The sequence below is a fragment of the Adiantum capillus-veneris genome, chromosome 21, assembly GCF_014529385.1.
Source record: "Adiantum capillus-veneris isolate H3 chromosome 21, ASM1452938v2, whole genome shotgun sequence".
NCBI classification, from domain to species: domain Eukaryota; kingdom Viridiplantae; phylum Streptophyta; class Polypodiopsida; order Polypodiales; family Pteridaceae; genus Adiantum; species Adiantum capillus-veneris.
In genome coordinates, this window is record NC_140951.1 from 116,945,434 (window position 1) to 116,961,483 (window position 16,050).

Here is a 16,050-nt window from a genome sequence, read left to right on the forward strand (position 1 = left end):
AGCTTCAAAAAAATTAATTTTACACATGCTGAAAATTTACCCAAAAACCCTAATTTGCTGCTGAAAACCCTAATTTTTAAAAATGTTGGAATAAAAATCTGCTCTCGTCAAGATGTAGGGCTCGTTGAGAGGATCACCTTTGACTTATGTTGCATATCCAAATTCTCAACCATCGAAGAGATTTTTAGAGACCTCTGCAAAACAAAAAAGCATTCAAAAGTATCTTTTTTTTTGTGCTTAAAGGAACTCTTTCTCCTTCATCTCCTCCTCTTGTCGTTTCATCTTCATCCATCCCCATAGCTTCCATCTGTAGGTTCGTGTAGGTCATGCTTTCTCTCGAGAAAAGGGAAAAAAGTTATGTAGAATCAGGAAGCACCATCTTGCTTTGTCTATTCTTGGGAGAACCAGTATGCTTTCAAAAAAGCCACGATTGGAGCTTAGATACCACAGAAACGAGATGGCACCACGTGCCAACGGAATAAAACACACTAAATAAATTTTTAGGCACTTCAAAACAATTGAATTGAAAGAAACACTTCACAAGAGACACAAAGTGGTGTAGTTCCACCCCAAAGTGCACTAGCCCCAAACTGTGGCGCCCCTTTCGGTATTTTTCTATATTGTTTCAACACGGTACAACACTTCAGGCTCTGCTCTGCATCTCCCGCGTGTAGAATGCTAGAGAGAGAGCCCACAGCACGTATTTAAAGGCTCTTGGCCTGTACAAACTAAATTTACATGAAAAGCAGTAGTTCTAAAAACATTTGGTCCAAACGCAAGCACCCAAAGGGCTGTCCGTACAGCGTTATCATGTCCTCAGTAGCCAGCGCAAATCGTGATTTTTCGTACAACCTACCATGTCATCAACTTTTGCGCAAGTTGTGTTTGAGCGTGTGTGTGATCTCCTTTATTTTAGGGTTTAGGACCCTCGGTCGATTCTTACAAGTTGTTGGATGGGTTAGGAATTTAATCCTAAGCCATCTTTAATTTTGGACACTCGATGAGAAACTGTAAGTTGGTAAATCTTCAGTACTTTATGCCCCTCAGCCGGAATTTGCAAGTTGGCTAGGGTTAGGCTCAAGGAGTCGTAACCCTCTAGTTCTTCATTGACTTGACACGTCAGCATTTTGTGAAACGTCACCAGCTTGTGACGGTCCTTTTTACGGAATAAAGTGAACATGTTGGCTAAATCCATCGATGAGTATCCAAATTCCATCCTGCCCACTCTGAGTCTTCGCAAGATCAAAGATAAAGTCCATTGCTATACTCTCCCAAGGTCAATTAAAAATACGTAAAGGCTGTAGTAGACCTGGTGCCTTGTGTCTCTCAACCTTGACCTTCTGACACACCACACAAGTGCATACGAACTCATCCACATCCTTTCTAAGCCTTGGCCAGTAGAAATAATTTTCCACACCTTTCAAGATACTCTCGATGCCTCTATGCCAAGCAAAAGGTGGATTATGGTGGTGGGTTTGTGAGCTATGGGGGATGTCGGCGCAATAGAACCATGGTAAGGGCGTGCAACAAAGCAGAAGATGAACGACACATAGAGAGAGAGAGAGAGCAGAGATCTTCAACTACAAGTGAAAAGCAGCGCTATATTTTTTGATTCAAGGAACCTGTTACAAATATAATGGCCTATACCTGTGGTTTTCGAGACAACACCTCTACCACCGGATTTTTCTTTCCCGAAACATAACAATTTGGAAGTGGAATTGCCACAAAATGTTCCCCGATCTCATTTGCTTATCTGAAAGCTATTTCTAGGACAAGATGTATCTAAGACTCTGATGATCTTTAAACACTGTAAAATCAACTCTGAGCTAGAAATGTCTCCACTAAGTCAGAGCATGTATTACTGCTAACAACTCCTCGTAGATTTGTGCAACCCACTCCGGCCTAGAAAACTTTCTACTCTCGTAGGCCACAACATGGACCTCTTGCATTAAGACCATCCCTGAACTGCATCCACACACATCATAGTAAACCTCAAATTGTTTCTGCAAATCTGGTAGAATCAATACACGACCAATTGTCAACTTTTCCTTGAGAGTCTTGAACGTCGCAATTTCGGATGGTCCCCGAGCAAAAAGGGAACCCCTTTCTGAGTCAAGATATACAAGGGAGAAGCAATCTCCACAAACTTTCTAATCAACCGTGTGTAGAACAAAAATAAGCCCAAAAAGCTTCAAACTTCATGTTCGTTCTTCAAATATGGTTAATCTTTGATGGTTACTATCTTGGCTGGTCCATCTTTACACCCTCGATTGAGATAGTGTGTCCCAAAAGGAGTATTTCTCGCAAGAAAAACTTGCTCTTTTTCCCGTTGACCACCAAAAAGATGGTGTCTGTGTTTTGCTTCACTCTTGGAGAGGCATCACCAAATACTCTGACAATCCAAAGGACATCCTAAATGCGCTCTTGTATACATCTCCAAGAGCGATCCTGATCTGATGACAGCCACTTTTCAAATCAATTCTACTAAAACACATAGAACCCTGTAGCCTGTCAAGTATATCATTGATCCTAGTATTGGAAGCCTATTCTTCATGGTGATTTTGTTGAGAGCTCTATAGTCAATGCACATTCTCCAAGATCCATCATTCCTTAACACTAGAAGCACTAGTGAACAATAAGGTGAGGTACTCGGCTGGATTAGAGCCTTTTCAAGAAGTTCTCTCACTTGGTTCATAATTTACTCACGTTGGGCTCTGCTTACTCTGCACGGTGGCCGGTTCAGTGGCGTGCTGCCGGAATCCTCAGGTCACTTAGGAGGTAGCTCCCCAGGAAAACCCTCCAAGAAACCGTGAGCTTGAGCTTGAGCTTGCAAGAATTCTTGCGGTTCTTTCTGTAAGTCTGACATGTTTGAATTCTTAATTTCATTGAGTTCATTTTAAGTATATCGAGTAAACAAAGATATTGGATTTCATCAATTTTGAAACGGCCAAAGCCACTACAAGTAGGATAGACTCGCCCTTCAACTTTACATAAGAATAAATTCCTTGCCCTTCTCATTCTTCAAAGTGGCCATTCTTGCCTGATAATCGACCACGACGCCGTTCTTATGTGCCAAGGGATCCCCAAAACGACGTCACACCACTCCAGAGGCATGATGTGAAAGTCCTGGTGTCCTAAATACCCCTGGCAATGCAATCGAAGTTCACCTATGATAAGTGAAATGGCCACATCTCGCCCTGGTGCTACAAGAATTGCCTCCATCTGTGGTCACATTTCTTCTGGTGTGATTCCAAGTCGAGCCGCCAATTCAATTGAAATGAAGTTGATTGTGGCTCCTCCATTGACTAAGATCAGAACATCCTGATCACGTACTTTGCCCCACGCTCTGCAAATCTTCGTGCTCTCCTGTCTGCTCTAGGTTTGTCCCCACAAAATGCGGAACTAGTCCTGCCTTTGTCTTCCCTTTCTTTGCACGCTCCTCTACCACTTTGGAACTCTCTAGTTTGTCCTCTGCTTGGACACTTCACGAGAATGTGCCCCTGCTCTCCACAATAGTAACACTTGCTCTCTTTGTAGTACTTCGTACATTGTTCGACTAACAAATTTGGACTGTTGGTTTCTTTTGCTATTGTTTACCCTGCCCCCTTGAACGGGCATTGGCTTGTTCGAATGGTATGTTAGTGTACCGACATGGAACTCTCTAGTTTGTCCTCTGCTTGGACACTTCACGAGAATGTGCCCCTGCTCTCCACAATCGTAACACTTGCTCTCTTTGTAGTACTTCGTGTTAGAGTGGCGCAGCGGTGTGTGCAAGTGAAAGAGCACGCGAGGAAGTGCAATGTGTGTGCAGAGAGGGGTGGCGAAAGCCAGCAGGAGAGGAAGTGCTAGCAGAACGATGAGGGAGAGAGAGAGGGCTCACGTTTTTGGGGAAAACTCAATAAGTGAGTTTTGGGTTTTCCCACTTTTATTATAAGTGACCTTTAAAAAATGTGTCCACGTTCAAAGTATAAAAATGTACAAAAAGGGGTTATTTAGGCCTTTAACCCAACAACCTCCCACTTAAAGGCATAAATGACGCCTTTAAGTTAACCAGCTCCCACCAACTGTATGCAATGCTCATGTTGAGCCTTAGCAAGACTCTTGGTGAGAACATCTACAGGGTTATCCTATGTGTGAATCTTAGTCAAGGTGACTAGACCATCCTCCAATACCTGTCGTATGAAGTGGTATCGCACATCAATGTGCTTTGTCCGTGCATGAAACATGGCACTCTTGGCCAAATAGACAGCACTTTGGCTATCACATCCCAAGACAGGAGTACTAGCAGGCATACCAAGCTCTTTGACAAGTCTGCCCAACCATATGGCCTCTTTAGAAGCCTCTGTGGCTGAAATATATTCAGCCTCAGTAGTACTCAATGCCACAATTTTCTGCAGTCGTGAACACCAAGAGACAGCACCACCAGCAATAGCAAACACATAGCCACTAGTGGACTTCCTGGTATCCAAGTCACCTGCCATATCTGCATCACAATAGCCCTGCAACTTCAGGTCACTTTTGCCATAGCATATACACCTAGATTGTGTACCTGACAAGTATCTCAGAATGCATTTCACAGCTTCCCAATGTGCTTTGCCGGGATTGGACATGTATCTACTAACAACTTCCACCGCATGGGCAATGTCAGGACGAGTGGCAACCATAGCATACATAAGAGAACCACAAGCTGATGCGTAAGGGATTCCCTTCATAGCATTCATTGCCACGTCATCCTTTGGGCAATCGGCTTTGCTAAGTTTTGTGTGTGGAGGTAAAGGTACTCCAAGTGACTTAGCTTCAGCCATGTTAAACCTGTCAAGTACTTTAACAATGTACTTTTCTTGAGATAAGAAGAGCAATTTCAGCTTTCTATCTCTCTTGATTCTCATGCCCAAGATGTGCTCAGCATCACCTAAATCCTTCATTGCAAAAGCTGAATTCAACTGACGTTTAAGAGCATCAATGGTAGACTTATGCTTCCCAGCAATCAACATATCATCTACATATAGCACAAGGATTATAGGACTTCCATCATTATCCTTCTTTGTATACAAACAATGGTCTGAATGGCTGCCTTTAAAGCCTTGAGACAGCATAAAAGTATCAAACTTTTTGTACCACTGACGTGATGACTGCCTCAAACCATACAGTGCCCTTCTTAGTTTGCATACAAGTTCCTTTCTATCAGGAACTCCAAAACCCTCAGGTTGCTTCATGTGGATATCTTCATCAATGTCACCATGAAGAAAAGTTGTTTTTACATCCATTTGATTCAATTCTAAGTCAAGCACTGCAGCGAGAGCAAAAAGGACACGCAATGTCGTAAGCTTTACAACAAGAGAAAAGATCTCTTGAAAGTCAATCCCCTCTTTTTGTGCATACCCTTTGGCAACTAACCTTGCTTTATACTTGGGCTTTCCATCAACACATTTGACCTTGTAAATCCATTTGTTAGGAAGAGCCTTTCTTCCTTTAGGCAATGGCACAAGATCCCAAGTATTGTTTGCATGCAAAGATTTGATTTCCTCTTGCATCGCAAGCTCCCACTTACTGCTTAACTCACATGATTTTGCCTCTTTATATGTAAGAGGCTCTCCCTCATCTGTCAACATAACATGATGCAAAGAGGGGTCAAAGCGTTGTATCAACCTTCTGACACGAGTAGACCTGTGTACCCAATGATCTACATTCTCAGGCACAGGTTCTATCTTAGGAGGCAACTCATTTTCAGCATGCTCATGCTGCTGAAAATCATTTTCAGCCATGACAGGTGGCTGTCCATCCTCATTTGGAGCATCTAAATCATGTCCTACCTCTTCTGGCTCAAGGTTAACCGGCTGATTATCAATTTCAGCTTGCGGTAATGCATCCTGAGGCTCTTTTTCAACATCAATAGGTGGCAAGAGAGGCTGAAATTTGACCGATTTCTTGTCAATTTCAGAAGATATAGCATTTTTCAGCAATTTAGCCTCATTGAACACTACATCTCGGCTGCGTACTACCCTCTTAAACTGAGGCAACCATATCCTGTAGCCCATTTCACCCTCTTCCCCATAACCTAGGAAGAGTCCTTGGATGGACTTTGCATCTAGCTTTGTCCTCAAGTCATTACGAACATGGACAAAAGCCTCGCAGCCAAACACTCTCAAATGATCATAAGAGGCAGGTTTGCCAGACCAAACCTCCTCTGGAATGTCATTTTTCAACGTACTGTTAGGAGAGCGCTTGCATACATGAACTGCAGTTTTCAAAGCCTCTCCCCAAAACCCATGAGGGAGATTAGTCGTGGACAACATGTAAAGCACTCTCACACATAAAGTACGGTTATACCTCTCAGCCACACCATTAGAAGATGGATTATAAGGGGCTGTCAACTCCCTTTTAATCCCATATTCTTCGCAATAACGCTGAAATTCAACAGACGTGTACTCCCCCCCATTGTCAGATCTCAGACATTTAAGCTTACTACCCTTTTGCGTGGTCACAAAAGCATGAAACCTCTTAAATGCATTAAATGTCTCACTCTTATTCTTTAACAAATATGCCTTTCCTAGTGCAATCATCAATGAATGTAACAAAGTATGATGCACCACCAAAAGACTTAACAGGCATTGTTTGGAGTGAATTAAATCAAGAGCATTAGCTTTGCGCGAGACACCAGAATAATAAGAAGACTTCTTTTGTTTACCATACAAACAGTCATTACAAAAATCTAACTTGGTGCTCTTTACATCAACCCTCTTCAAAGAGGAGAGCACATCAAGTCCCTTCTGGCTCATATGGCCAAGTCTTTTGTGCCACAACTCCAAATGAGAAGCAACTTCGGCCACTGCAAGAAACTTGCCAGGCAAAGCTTTGCCATGTAAATAGTACAATGTACCACTCTTGCATCCCTTGACAATGAGCATTGATCCCTTAAGCAACTTCCATGTACCCCCAGCAAAAATGGTTGTATAACCCTGTGCATCCATCTCGCCAACAGACAATAGACTCTTCTTGATGCCTGGTACATACCTTACATCTTTAAGCATAAACTCTTGGCCATTGTTTAATGCCAAGCGCACAGTGCCGATTCCTTCAATGTCACAAGCATGGTTATCCCCAAGGTAAACCTTGCCATACTTGCCTGCATGATAAGAAGCAAAACACTCCACAGATGGAGTCACATGAAATGAGGCACCCGAGTCTACTATCCAAGACTGTGTAAGGCAATCATTTGCACTTAGCAATGCATCAATGACATCTCTACGTGAGATAAGCATGTCTTCTTCATTTGCTACAACAAAATGGCATGAAGCTGCAACCAAGATCTCCTCACTGTCGGATAACTCTGTGATAACCACACTAAAGGATACATTGACAGTCTCCGAATCCTTGGAGGAGGTACCTGCTGATTTTTCCCCTTTCTTATCCTCTGTCTTCTTCTTCTCCTGTGATTCCTTCTTTCTTTCCTGCTCTTTCTTGAAATACCTGCAATCTGGCTTCTTATGGCCTTTTCTGCCACACTGGTAACAAGTCACATCCTTATCCCTAGACTTGCTTTTGCTCCTGTTTTGAGTCTTGGTACCTGTATTTTGCTTTTGACTTCTGCCTCTCGCATTGTAAGCAGAACTGCCACCTTCCCCACCACTAGACTTGCATCTAATTTCCTCATTTAAGATGGAGCCTCGCACTCCATCATATGTGAGGTTGGTGCTATTACTCAAAGAAACCACAAGCGTTTCCCAAGAGTCTGGCAAAGTCATCAACAAAAATATGGCTTTCAACTTGTTATCAAAAGGTTGAAGCCCAGTATCCTGTAGCTGACTCATAGCATTGGTGAAAGCACTTAAGTGCTCAGAAGCCGACTTGGCTTCGTCAAGTATCATGTTCACCAATTTGCGCATCAAATGCACCTGATTCACAGGGGTGGCATTCTCATAAGTGGCCTTCAACTTATGCCAAATTGCATGTGCACTGTCCAAGCCCTTTATGTCCACCAGAATGTCATCGGTCACAGCCATTTTGATATAGGCCTTTGCCCTCTTGTTGAGCTTAGCCCAATCCTCATCCGGCATATCCTCAGGCTTTACAGCCAAAAGGACATCCTCACAATCCTTGAGGAACAAAATCCCCTGCATCCTGTCCTGCCATAGGTCGAAACCTGTACCGTCAAATCGCTTGATTTCCATCAAGCTCTTGGCATCAGACGACGAGGAAGTAGAGGCCATTTGCACGGATAAAAATGCAGCAGAAAGTGTCTACACAAAATCTGAAAATTTTCAGTGATCACAATGTACCGCACGTTGCATACAATGTGCTGAAAATTTCAACAATTAACAAGTATCCCCAATGCGTACTTGCATAAACCCACAAAAGGCGTACATAAACCTCAATTTGTGTACATAAAAACAGTCCAATTCTGAATTTTCTGCAAATTTACTGTTTTGGCGCATCAATTTGCATCAAATGGACCTGTTTTGAGTGGGAAAAGCAAGGGGCATTCACGGGAATCGATTTAGAACACCTGCGTTTTGCTGTTTTGACCTGTAATTTTTTGGTTTTTACCTGTTTTGACCTAATTTCAGCCTGTTGTATGCTGTTTTGGAAACCCTAATCACCCTAGGTGACACCGGAAGCAAGGGGCTTCGCGATGAAAGCGGAAATTTGACGCGAGAGAAGCCTTTCGCCTGTTGTCCAGCCACCTGCGCAAAGCTTCTGAAACCCTAATCTGGCTCTAATACCAATTGTTAGAGTGGCGCAGTGGTGTGTGCAAGTGAAAGAGCACACGAGGAAGTGCAGTGTGTGCAGAAAGGGGTGGCGAAAGCCAGCAGGAGAGGAAGCCCTAGCAGAACGATGAGGGAGAGATAGAGGACTCACATTTTTTGGGAAAACTCAATAAGTGAGTTTTGGGTTTACCCACTTTTATTATAAGTGACCTTTAAAAAATGTGTCGAGGTTCAATATGAACCTGGACAAAGTATAAAAATGTACAAAAAGGGGTTATTTAGGCCTTTAACCCTACACTTCGTACGTTGTTCGACTAACAAATTTGGGCTGTTGGTTTCTTCTTCTGTTGTTTACCCTTCTTGTTACCGTTGAACAAAGTTTGCCCCTTGAACGGGCATTGGCTTGTTCGAAGAGTATGTTAGTGTACAGACATGCATACCAAATCCCTGCTTGGCAAGACCTATAAGTTTTTGTATAGAGTTATACTTCTTTTGTAGCCAATATCATTGTATCTCTTTGGGTAAACCGTAGCACAACCACTCAACTTGTTGCTTGGAGGTAATTTTCTTAAAAGAAGAGGCTAGTAAAAAAGTATCCCAATTCTCTGGCAATAGTCGTCCAAGGTATCTTCTTTGGTCATCCTCACATGATTCTAGGCTATGATAACATCCTCTTAGTATTCTTTTGTAAGCTAGGTGGAAGTGAAGGCACGCTTGAATTTTAACCACTTTGTAGGGGCTTCCTTGCGCAATAGTAGGGTCGACCACCATGTCTGGGCATTCCTTTTCAAATAAGACGACGTTCTTCGCACTTTGGAATGTTTGGGAAAACGTCCTCCCAAAAAGACAATGTCCAACTGTTGTATGAATACAAGAGCTCTATGGGTGTTCTTATAGCCTGAAGACGTGTCAAATTTAAGTGCTTCCCCACCCCCTTTAAAATCCTTGGTCTTCCCGCCTTTCTTCTCGAGATGGTCATACTAGTTAACAGTACCAATGTCCTCGCTACTCTCCAAACATTGACTCATCTGAATCAGAATTGTCAAAGGACGAGGCGTCCTCATCAAAACTGTCAGAGTGTTTTCGATGCTTCTGATAATTCTTATGGGATCCCCTCTTCTTGGCTCGCTCGTTCTTCTTGCTCTTCTTGCTCTTTTGATTCTTTCTCCGCTTCAAGCGCTTTCCATCCTCCTCACCGGAGTCGAAGGAAGAGTTCTTCGAGCTATCAGAAGGTGAAGATGAACTAGGGTATTTTGCAAAGCGCACACGCTTCTTGGATTTGCTAGCTGCCTCGAAAGTAGATTCCCGACCAATATAGCCAAGATAATCAGCTGAGCAACTCTTCTTTCGAGAGTTGTTTGTAGTCTTCATTACTTTATTGACTTGTTGCTCGAATTCATCTTGCGAGTATAGCTTTTGCTGTCTACACTCAGCTTTGCTTTCTACTTCATGGCCAACTTGAGAGGTGAGTGAATGGCAACCTGCCATCGCGAATGAATCTTGTCAAGTGGGTGATTCTTTAGAAACTTTGCATATTGTGGATCCTTGGAGTACTTGAGCATCTGATTAGCAACAGTGTCAACCAACAATTGATGCTGAAACTTCATCCTATCGAGGTCAACTAGCAGAAGAGGGCCATCCTCTGCTCCCGATTCCTCGGAAAGAGATCGCTCCTACTAGAACCTCCATGTAAATAGAACAGTTTCCTCCATGCCAGATTCACTGCCAGAATTAATGTGTGTTGTGGAAAAGGGATCGCATCCTTTGTAAAAGAAGATTCGTCTAATCTCTCATACCATTGTAATAGCCTTGGACACTCCAAATCAAAGATCAATTGCAACACACATGAGGGAACTGCAAACAACCAAATAAACTTGAAGAGGGAGGGGGAGAGAGAGAGAGAGAGAGAGAGAGAGGAGGAGACTCGACACGGCACTGAGGAGTTCCGAGCCAAGATGCACTGGCCCCAAAGCTTGGTGTCCCTTCCGATATATCTTTATTATTATTTTGCAAGAGTACAATGTCCGAGGGTCCTCTCTCTCGGAGTGCTCCCAAGCCAATCTACCAAAAGAAGAGGCCCTGGCACACTTATAAAGGCCCTGGGCCTATCCCAAAAGCAAGTACATGAAAAGCATCCGTTCTAAAAGCAACTGAACCAAAAACTCGCACCCAAAAGCTAACACGCATTCGCGAAAACTCGTATAGCTGCCACGTCAACATTTAGGGTAAAACGCAAAAATCGGTACAAGGCTGCCACGTCATCAGCCTTTCGCAATTTGTGGGTCTTGCTTTATTTTAAGGGTTTTGGGCCCCTCAGCCAAGTTCTGATAAGTTGGTAGGGTTAGGTTTTTAAACCCAACCCTCTAAAGCCACTGGGCAAAAATTTGCAGGTTGGTAAAAACTTCTTTTGCTTCTTCCATTAGGATTTAGGCCCTAGGCAAGGTTGTCAGGGTGGGTTCAGACTGGCCCCAGCAGGAAACTGCTCTGCTGCGTTTTTCCTGCTCCGCTGCGTAAGCTTTTGTGATTGGTTGTGCAAAAGACAAAGCCTTTCCAGGTCCACCGTCACGCTGGCGACACACAACCCGCCCCCCCCCCCCCGATGACCATTTCGCACGGCAGAGACCTTCAATCACCACACGGACAGGTGAAGCCAACTTGCAGAAGCGTGCAGTCCACAGCAGCCATCAGTGAGCCTCAGCTTTTTGCTGTCACTCGTTATTGCCCATGGGCATTGTGAACGGAGGGGTGGTAAAGGTGCAGACACGGGCTGTTCTACCGCCAGCCTGTCTGAAAACCTTGCCTCGCTTAGGTCATGCTGCGTGCATGCCACATCATCAGTTTGTGACATCAACCATGTTCCTTGGTCAACGCTAATCAAACCTATCAAAAAGTAGTCAATGCACTACCACCTTGCTTCTCTCTTCCTCTACTATCATACATATATTAGATATATATTCTTCTGTAAAAATCTCTCATTTCGTTGCTTTTCCCTCTCTTTGATTGGACATAAAGCTTCTTCTTCTTTATCCCCTTCTCTCCCCGTATCTTCTTCCGACTCCATAGCTTCAACCACAAGTAGGACAACTGATGCTCTGATACCAATTATATCACTCTGGCCGGAAGAGGAACCTCGTGCCAACATAAAAATAACAACTAGAACTGATCTTAACACAACCGGAACATATCTACAAACACATCACACACTCAAACTGAAAGAGAACTTCGCACTTGACCCCTCATTCGTAGCCCCTCGCGGTATATTAATATTTCGATATCGATCTTCACAGATCAAACTGGCGACGTGAGTCTAGCTCCAACTGGATGCCTGGAACTCACACAAGGTCTCCCTTTTATAGGCACATGACCTCTTCCTTTTCCATGTGCTCAAAAGCACAAAAGTCAATTGCTCTCAGAAAATTGAAAGCCCCAGAATCTCAAAAGGTCAATATTCTTAATAACTAATTCCATGGCCGCAAACTTGCCACATCACCCTATCCATATAGTGCCAAGACAGCAACCCGTAATTTGTGGTGCAAATCCTCCCGCAAATCTCGGCACATTTTCTGTGTCCTGAACTCTGATTCAGGTTGGCTCTTTTTCCATCCAATGTTCTGATTTAAGTCACCCTGCCCGTACAATGCCGCAACAGCAGCCCATTATTTGCAATGCAAATCCTGCCGCAAATCCCAACGCATTTTCTACGTCCTGTACTTTGATTTGAGTCGGCTCTGCCAAGCTCAGCTGATGCTCTCCTTCCTCTAGTCCCATACGGTCATCCCACATCATCTAGTTGTAACGTATTGAGTGTAGAGTCAACCGATCATGTCTGACATTTTTGGGAGTACTAAGCTAACAGTACTATGCCTGCTAACTGCTATATAATACATACAATAAGCTTTGATATAAAATAAACTATTGCAACAAAGATGTTTACTCTTTTAAATTGTATGTTTGTTTGAGCATGAGGTACATTCTACCTCACTTTATATATGTTCACAAGTGAGGTGGTGGTGATGAATCTAGTGCATCGAGACATCTGTGTAAAGATCGATGAGTCCTTGGATATGATGGTTAGATAGATCTAGCACAGATCAGTGATACATATGACGTCGAGTGCAGACAACAATGTGAATGTGCTTGATGTTTGTTCTCCAAAATCTAGTGCGGATTAAGACTTGTGCTCATGCATGCTTTGTGGAAGTACTACTGCCTTGTGTGAATTGTCAATGGCATGTCTACATGGATGTCTATTGAAAATTGATTTATGTTTTTTTTGCAAGTGTAAACGAGGGGCGGGGGTTTGGGGGGGGGCGGGAGCTGATTGTCACCCCCCCACTAGAAGCTTTGGGAGACTCTTAAAGGGTGACTCTCAGTGTGTGTATAATTCAAGGAAGGAGAGAGAGAGAGAGAGAGAGAGAGAGAGAGAGAGAGAGAGAGAGAGAGAGAGAGAGAGAGCAATGGCACATGGCCTAGAGTAAAAGCCACAGCACTAGATGGATAACAGGGGAGACTCACTCCACTCATAAGTATTGGGTTGCCCTTGACCCACACAAAGGCCCATCTTGTCTAGGAGAAGGTGCAAAAGTCTAGAAACATACATATACCTGGATAAATCCAAGGAAAGTCATATACTCTAGTAATCAGCCACAAGCAATATAACTATCAGGTCCCTTATGGATAGTATTGACTAGATACTACAATATCTCCCCTAACATCATCAATGGGTGCAAAGCTAATATATGCTACCAACTCAACACACATGCACCAATGACTTCACACGCGATTTCATTTTGCGCTTCAGGGAGAAAGTTACATCATCAAGGACCACAAAGATACTGGGTTTTCAATTACACCCAACATGATGAATGGGATAGACTGGTAATCTTCCTTGTCTACAGCAGGAAGAAGTTACACCGACATAAACAAACTCTATATAGACTTGTGTGCAGTAATCACATTGAGCTGATGACCTCTTTATATATACTCATAGCGTGGCTACTTCATAAATTTTCAATGCATAAGCAAAAAAGAAAAGAGTGTGTGTGTGTGTGTGTGTGTGTGTGAGGTGAGAGAGAGAGAGACCACATATTTCATAAGACTATTAAAACAAATTCTTTCAAAGGTTAGACATGTGATATCTGATGTATCGAACTAGCCTCTAGAGGTAGTTGTCAGTCAAGAGGCACTTAAAATCATTGCTGTAGAGCTGTATACTGGCCATTCGACGCACCATGTCAAGAAACCAAAGTGACCAGATCGCGTCTTGGCAATACCTCAAGCAAAAGTCTGATGCACTGTACATAACAGCGCTACAATCCATGACAACCAAAAATGTGTGTGTACGAGATAAGTAACTAGCTGCCATTAAGTTGAGGGTGCGAGGGCACGTCCCCTTGTGTGAGCAAGAGAATGAAAGAGGGGCATTACCGTCTTAGAGAAGGTGGAGCGAGCAGCTAAGCTTGCGTTCATCGCAGCCGACCCTCTCTCCGGCAAGTCTGGATGTTTTGATCTACATAATCCTGCAAAGGCTCGGTTCTACGTGTGCCACATGACAATGCTGTTGTTTATATGTTGGGGGTCTCGATCAGAGTGAGAAGAGCCCCGGGGGGAGGGAGCAAAACCATGGGTAGAAACCTCAATAAGATCTCCTATGGAAAATGAATGGACTTAAGGATGAGGAGAGTCAAGTGTGTGGAAGAGATGAAAGGTGAAAAGGTTTTCAAGGATATGGAAAGTCAAACATTGTTGAGGTGATGAAATAAAGAGTTTCGTTTGTTTATAAAACAGAATTCTTGCATGTGACTATTCTCTCTCTCTCACACACACACACATGGGGTGCGAGCAAGTGAGGAATCCTATGCTTTGCCGCTTTATGCAGTTAGGGTTTTACCTTATGATGACATGCACAATGTTTTACTCATTTATCTGTAAACTTTCTGAAATTAAAGAGTGAACTTCATAGTGTTAAGCTTTGATTTCTTAGAGTTAGTGTTCACAAAAGTATTCATCCAATTAAGACAAATCCCTAGATCTAACTCATTTATTGGCATCCCTCTTTCATGCATCTTCCTCAAACAAAAGTGTAAGTGTGTGTGTGTGTGTGTGTGTGTGTGTGTGAGAGAGAGAGAGAGAGAGATAGATAGATAGATTTTATTATCGTCCTCGGAGGTCAAATATGACCTATGGGACCAAAGTTACATGTGATGTAGTATGTGTATGGCTGATGAGTGACTCTCGATTCTCCAAAATTGTAGTGATGAGAGTCGCAATGGAGAGCCCACACTTTGGCTGGGAGAGGAAAATGTGTAGGTCTAAGTTATGGCTGAAAATGTGAGAGAAGCAAGTTCGGATGTGATCAAAAGCTGAGCACTCTAGTAGTGTGTGGTACTCAGACTCTCGAACTTGTAGTGAGCATAATGTGCACAATCGATTTGACTCTTCTCCATTGCCCCAACGCCCTATCTCGCATCGAAGGAAATGGGAGCTAAGCCGAATTGCTACGATAGTGCGTATCGCGGACAAGGGAATAGGGTCAAGCATGTAAGTGTGAGTACGGTTTCCTCTCTCAGCGAAGAACATGGTTTTGTAGTTGGGGGCAATATAGGTGGTGTAATGTATGATGCGTGACCCACCGGATTTCTCCCAAGCCGTAATACATTGGCGTTGTAGAAAAGCTTCATTCACTTGAGAGTCAATTGAAGCATCATGTAGCAAGTGTAATGCATCCCATCTCCCAAACCACTTCTTTATGTCTTGCATCCATCCCGTGCTCAAGATCTTGCTTTTATGCGTCTTTTGAACTTTTTTGCTTGCTTCCCATGCAATTGTAGGAAGTCGATGTGAGGGGTTTTGACGCATCTTTATCATGTACTCCACAACCCTTTCCATGCCCATAACCTCAATTGGAAGAGATCCTGACTCAAGAAGTAGGAGCATAAATGGTGTTTGTGTCTTAACTTGGAGAAAGTTTGTAAGAAAACGCTTTTGGACATTCTCAAACTCTTTCCAAGTAGACTTTGAGATGCTCCTGCCCCACACTTCAACTCTATAAAGAAGAACCGGTGTCACCAATGCATCAAAAAGATACTTCTTGAGAACCCAACACTTGATGTTTCCCGCATTACACATGTTCTCAAATGCATAATATGCTCTCTTTCCCGCTTCCAAACGACGCATAGCACATTCATGCCACTTGTGATTGGATGGAACCTCAAGGCCAAGGTACTTAAAGCTCTCAACAACTTCAAGTGTTTCGTTGTTGTACACAATGCATGGCTTCTCCTTATGGTTGGTTTTCACAAGCATAACCTTTGTTTTGGATTCATTTACAATCAGCCCACTA

General features: G+C 43.2%; 1 protein-coding gene across 2 annotated transcripts in view; it reads right to left on the reverse strand.

The window, feature by feature from the left end:
* The window catches only part of SPPA (signal peptide peptidase), a 92,843-nt gene extending 78,500 nt beyond the window's left edge, over nt 1–14,343 (reverse strand). The window contains exons 1-2 of one of the 2 annotated variants that reach the window (XM_086494137.1): nt 14,136–14,343; nt 138–194 (exon numbers count right to left, since the gene is read on the reverse strand). In XM_086494137.1, the coding sequence (XP_086350263.1) occupies nt 138–194; nt 14,136–14,177 (99 nt within the window). In that variant the 5' untranslated portion in view covers nt 14,178–14,343. The remainder of the gene's footprint in view (nt 1–137; nt 195–14,135) is intronic. The other variant, XM_086494138.1, reaches the window with a different exon arrangement.
* Between the last annotated feature and the right edge of the window lie 1,707 nt (nt 14,344–16,050).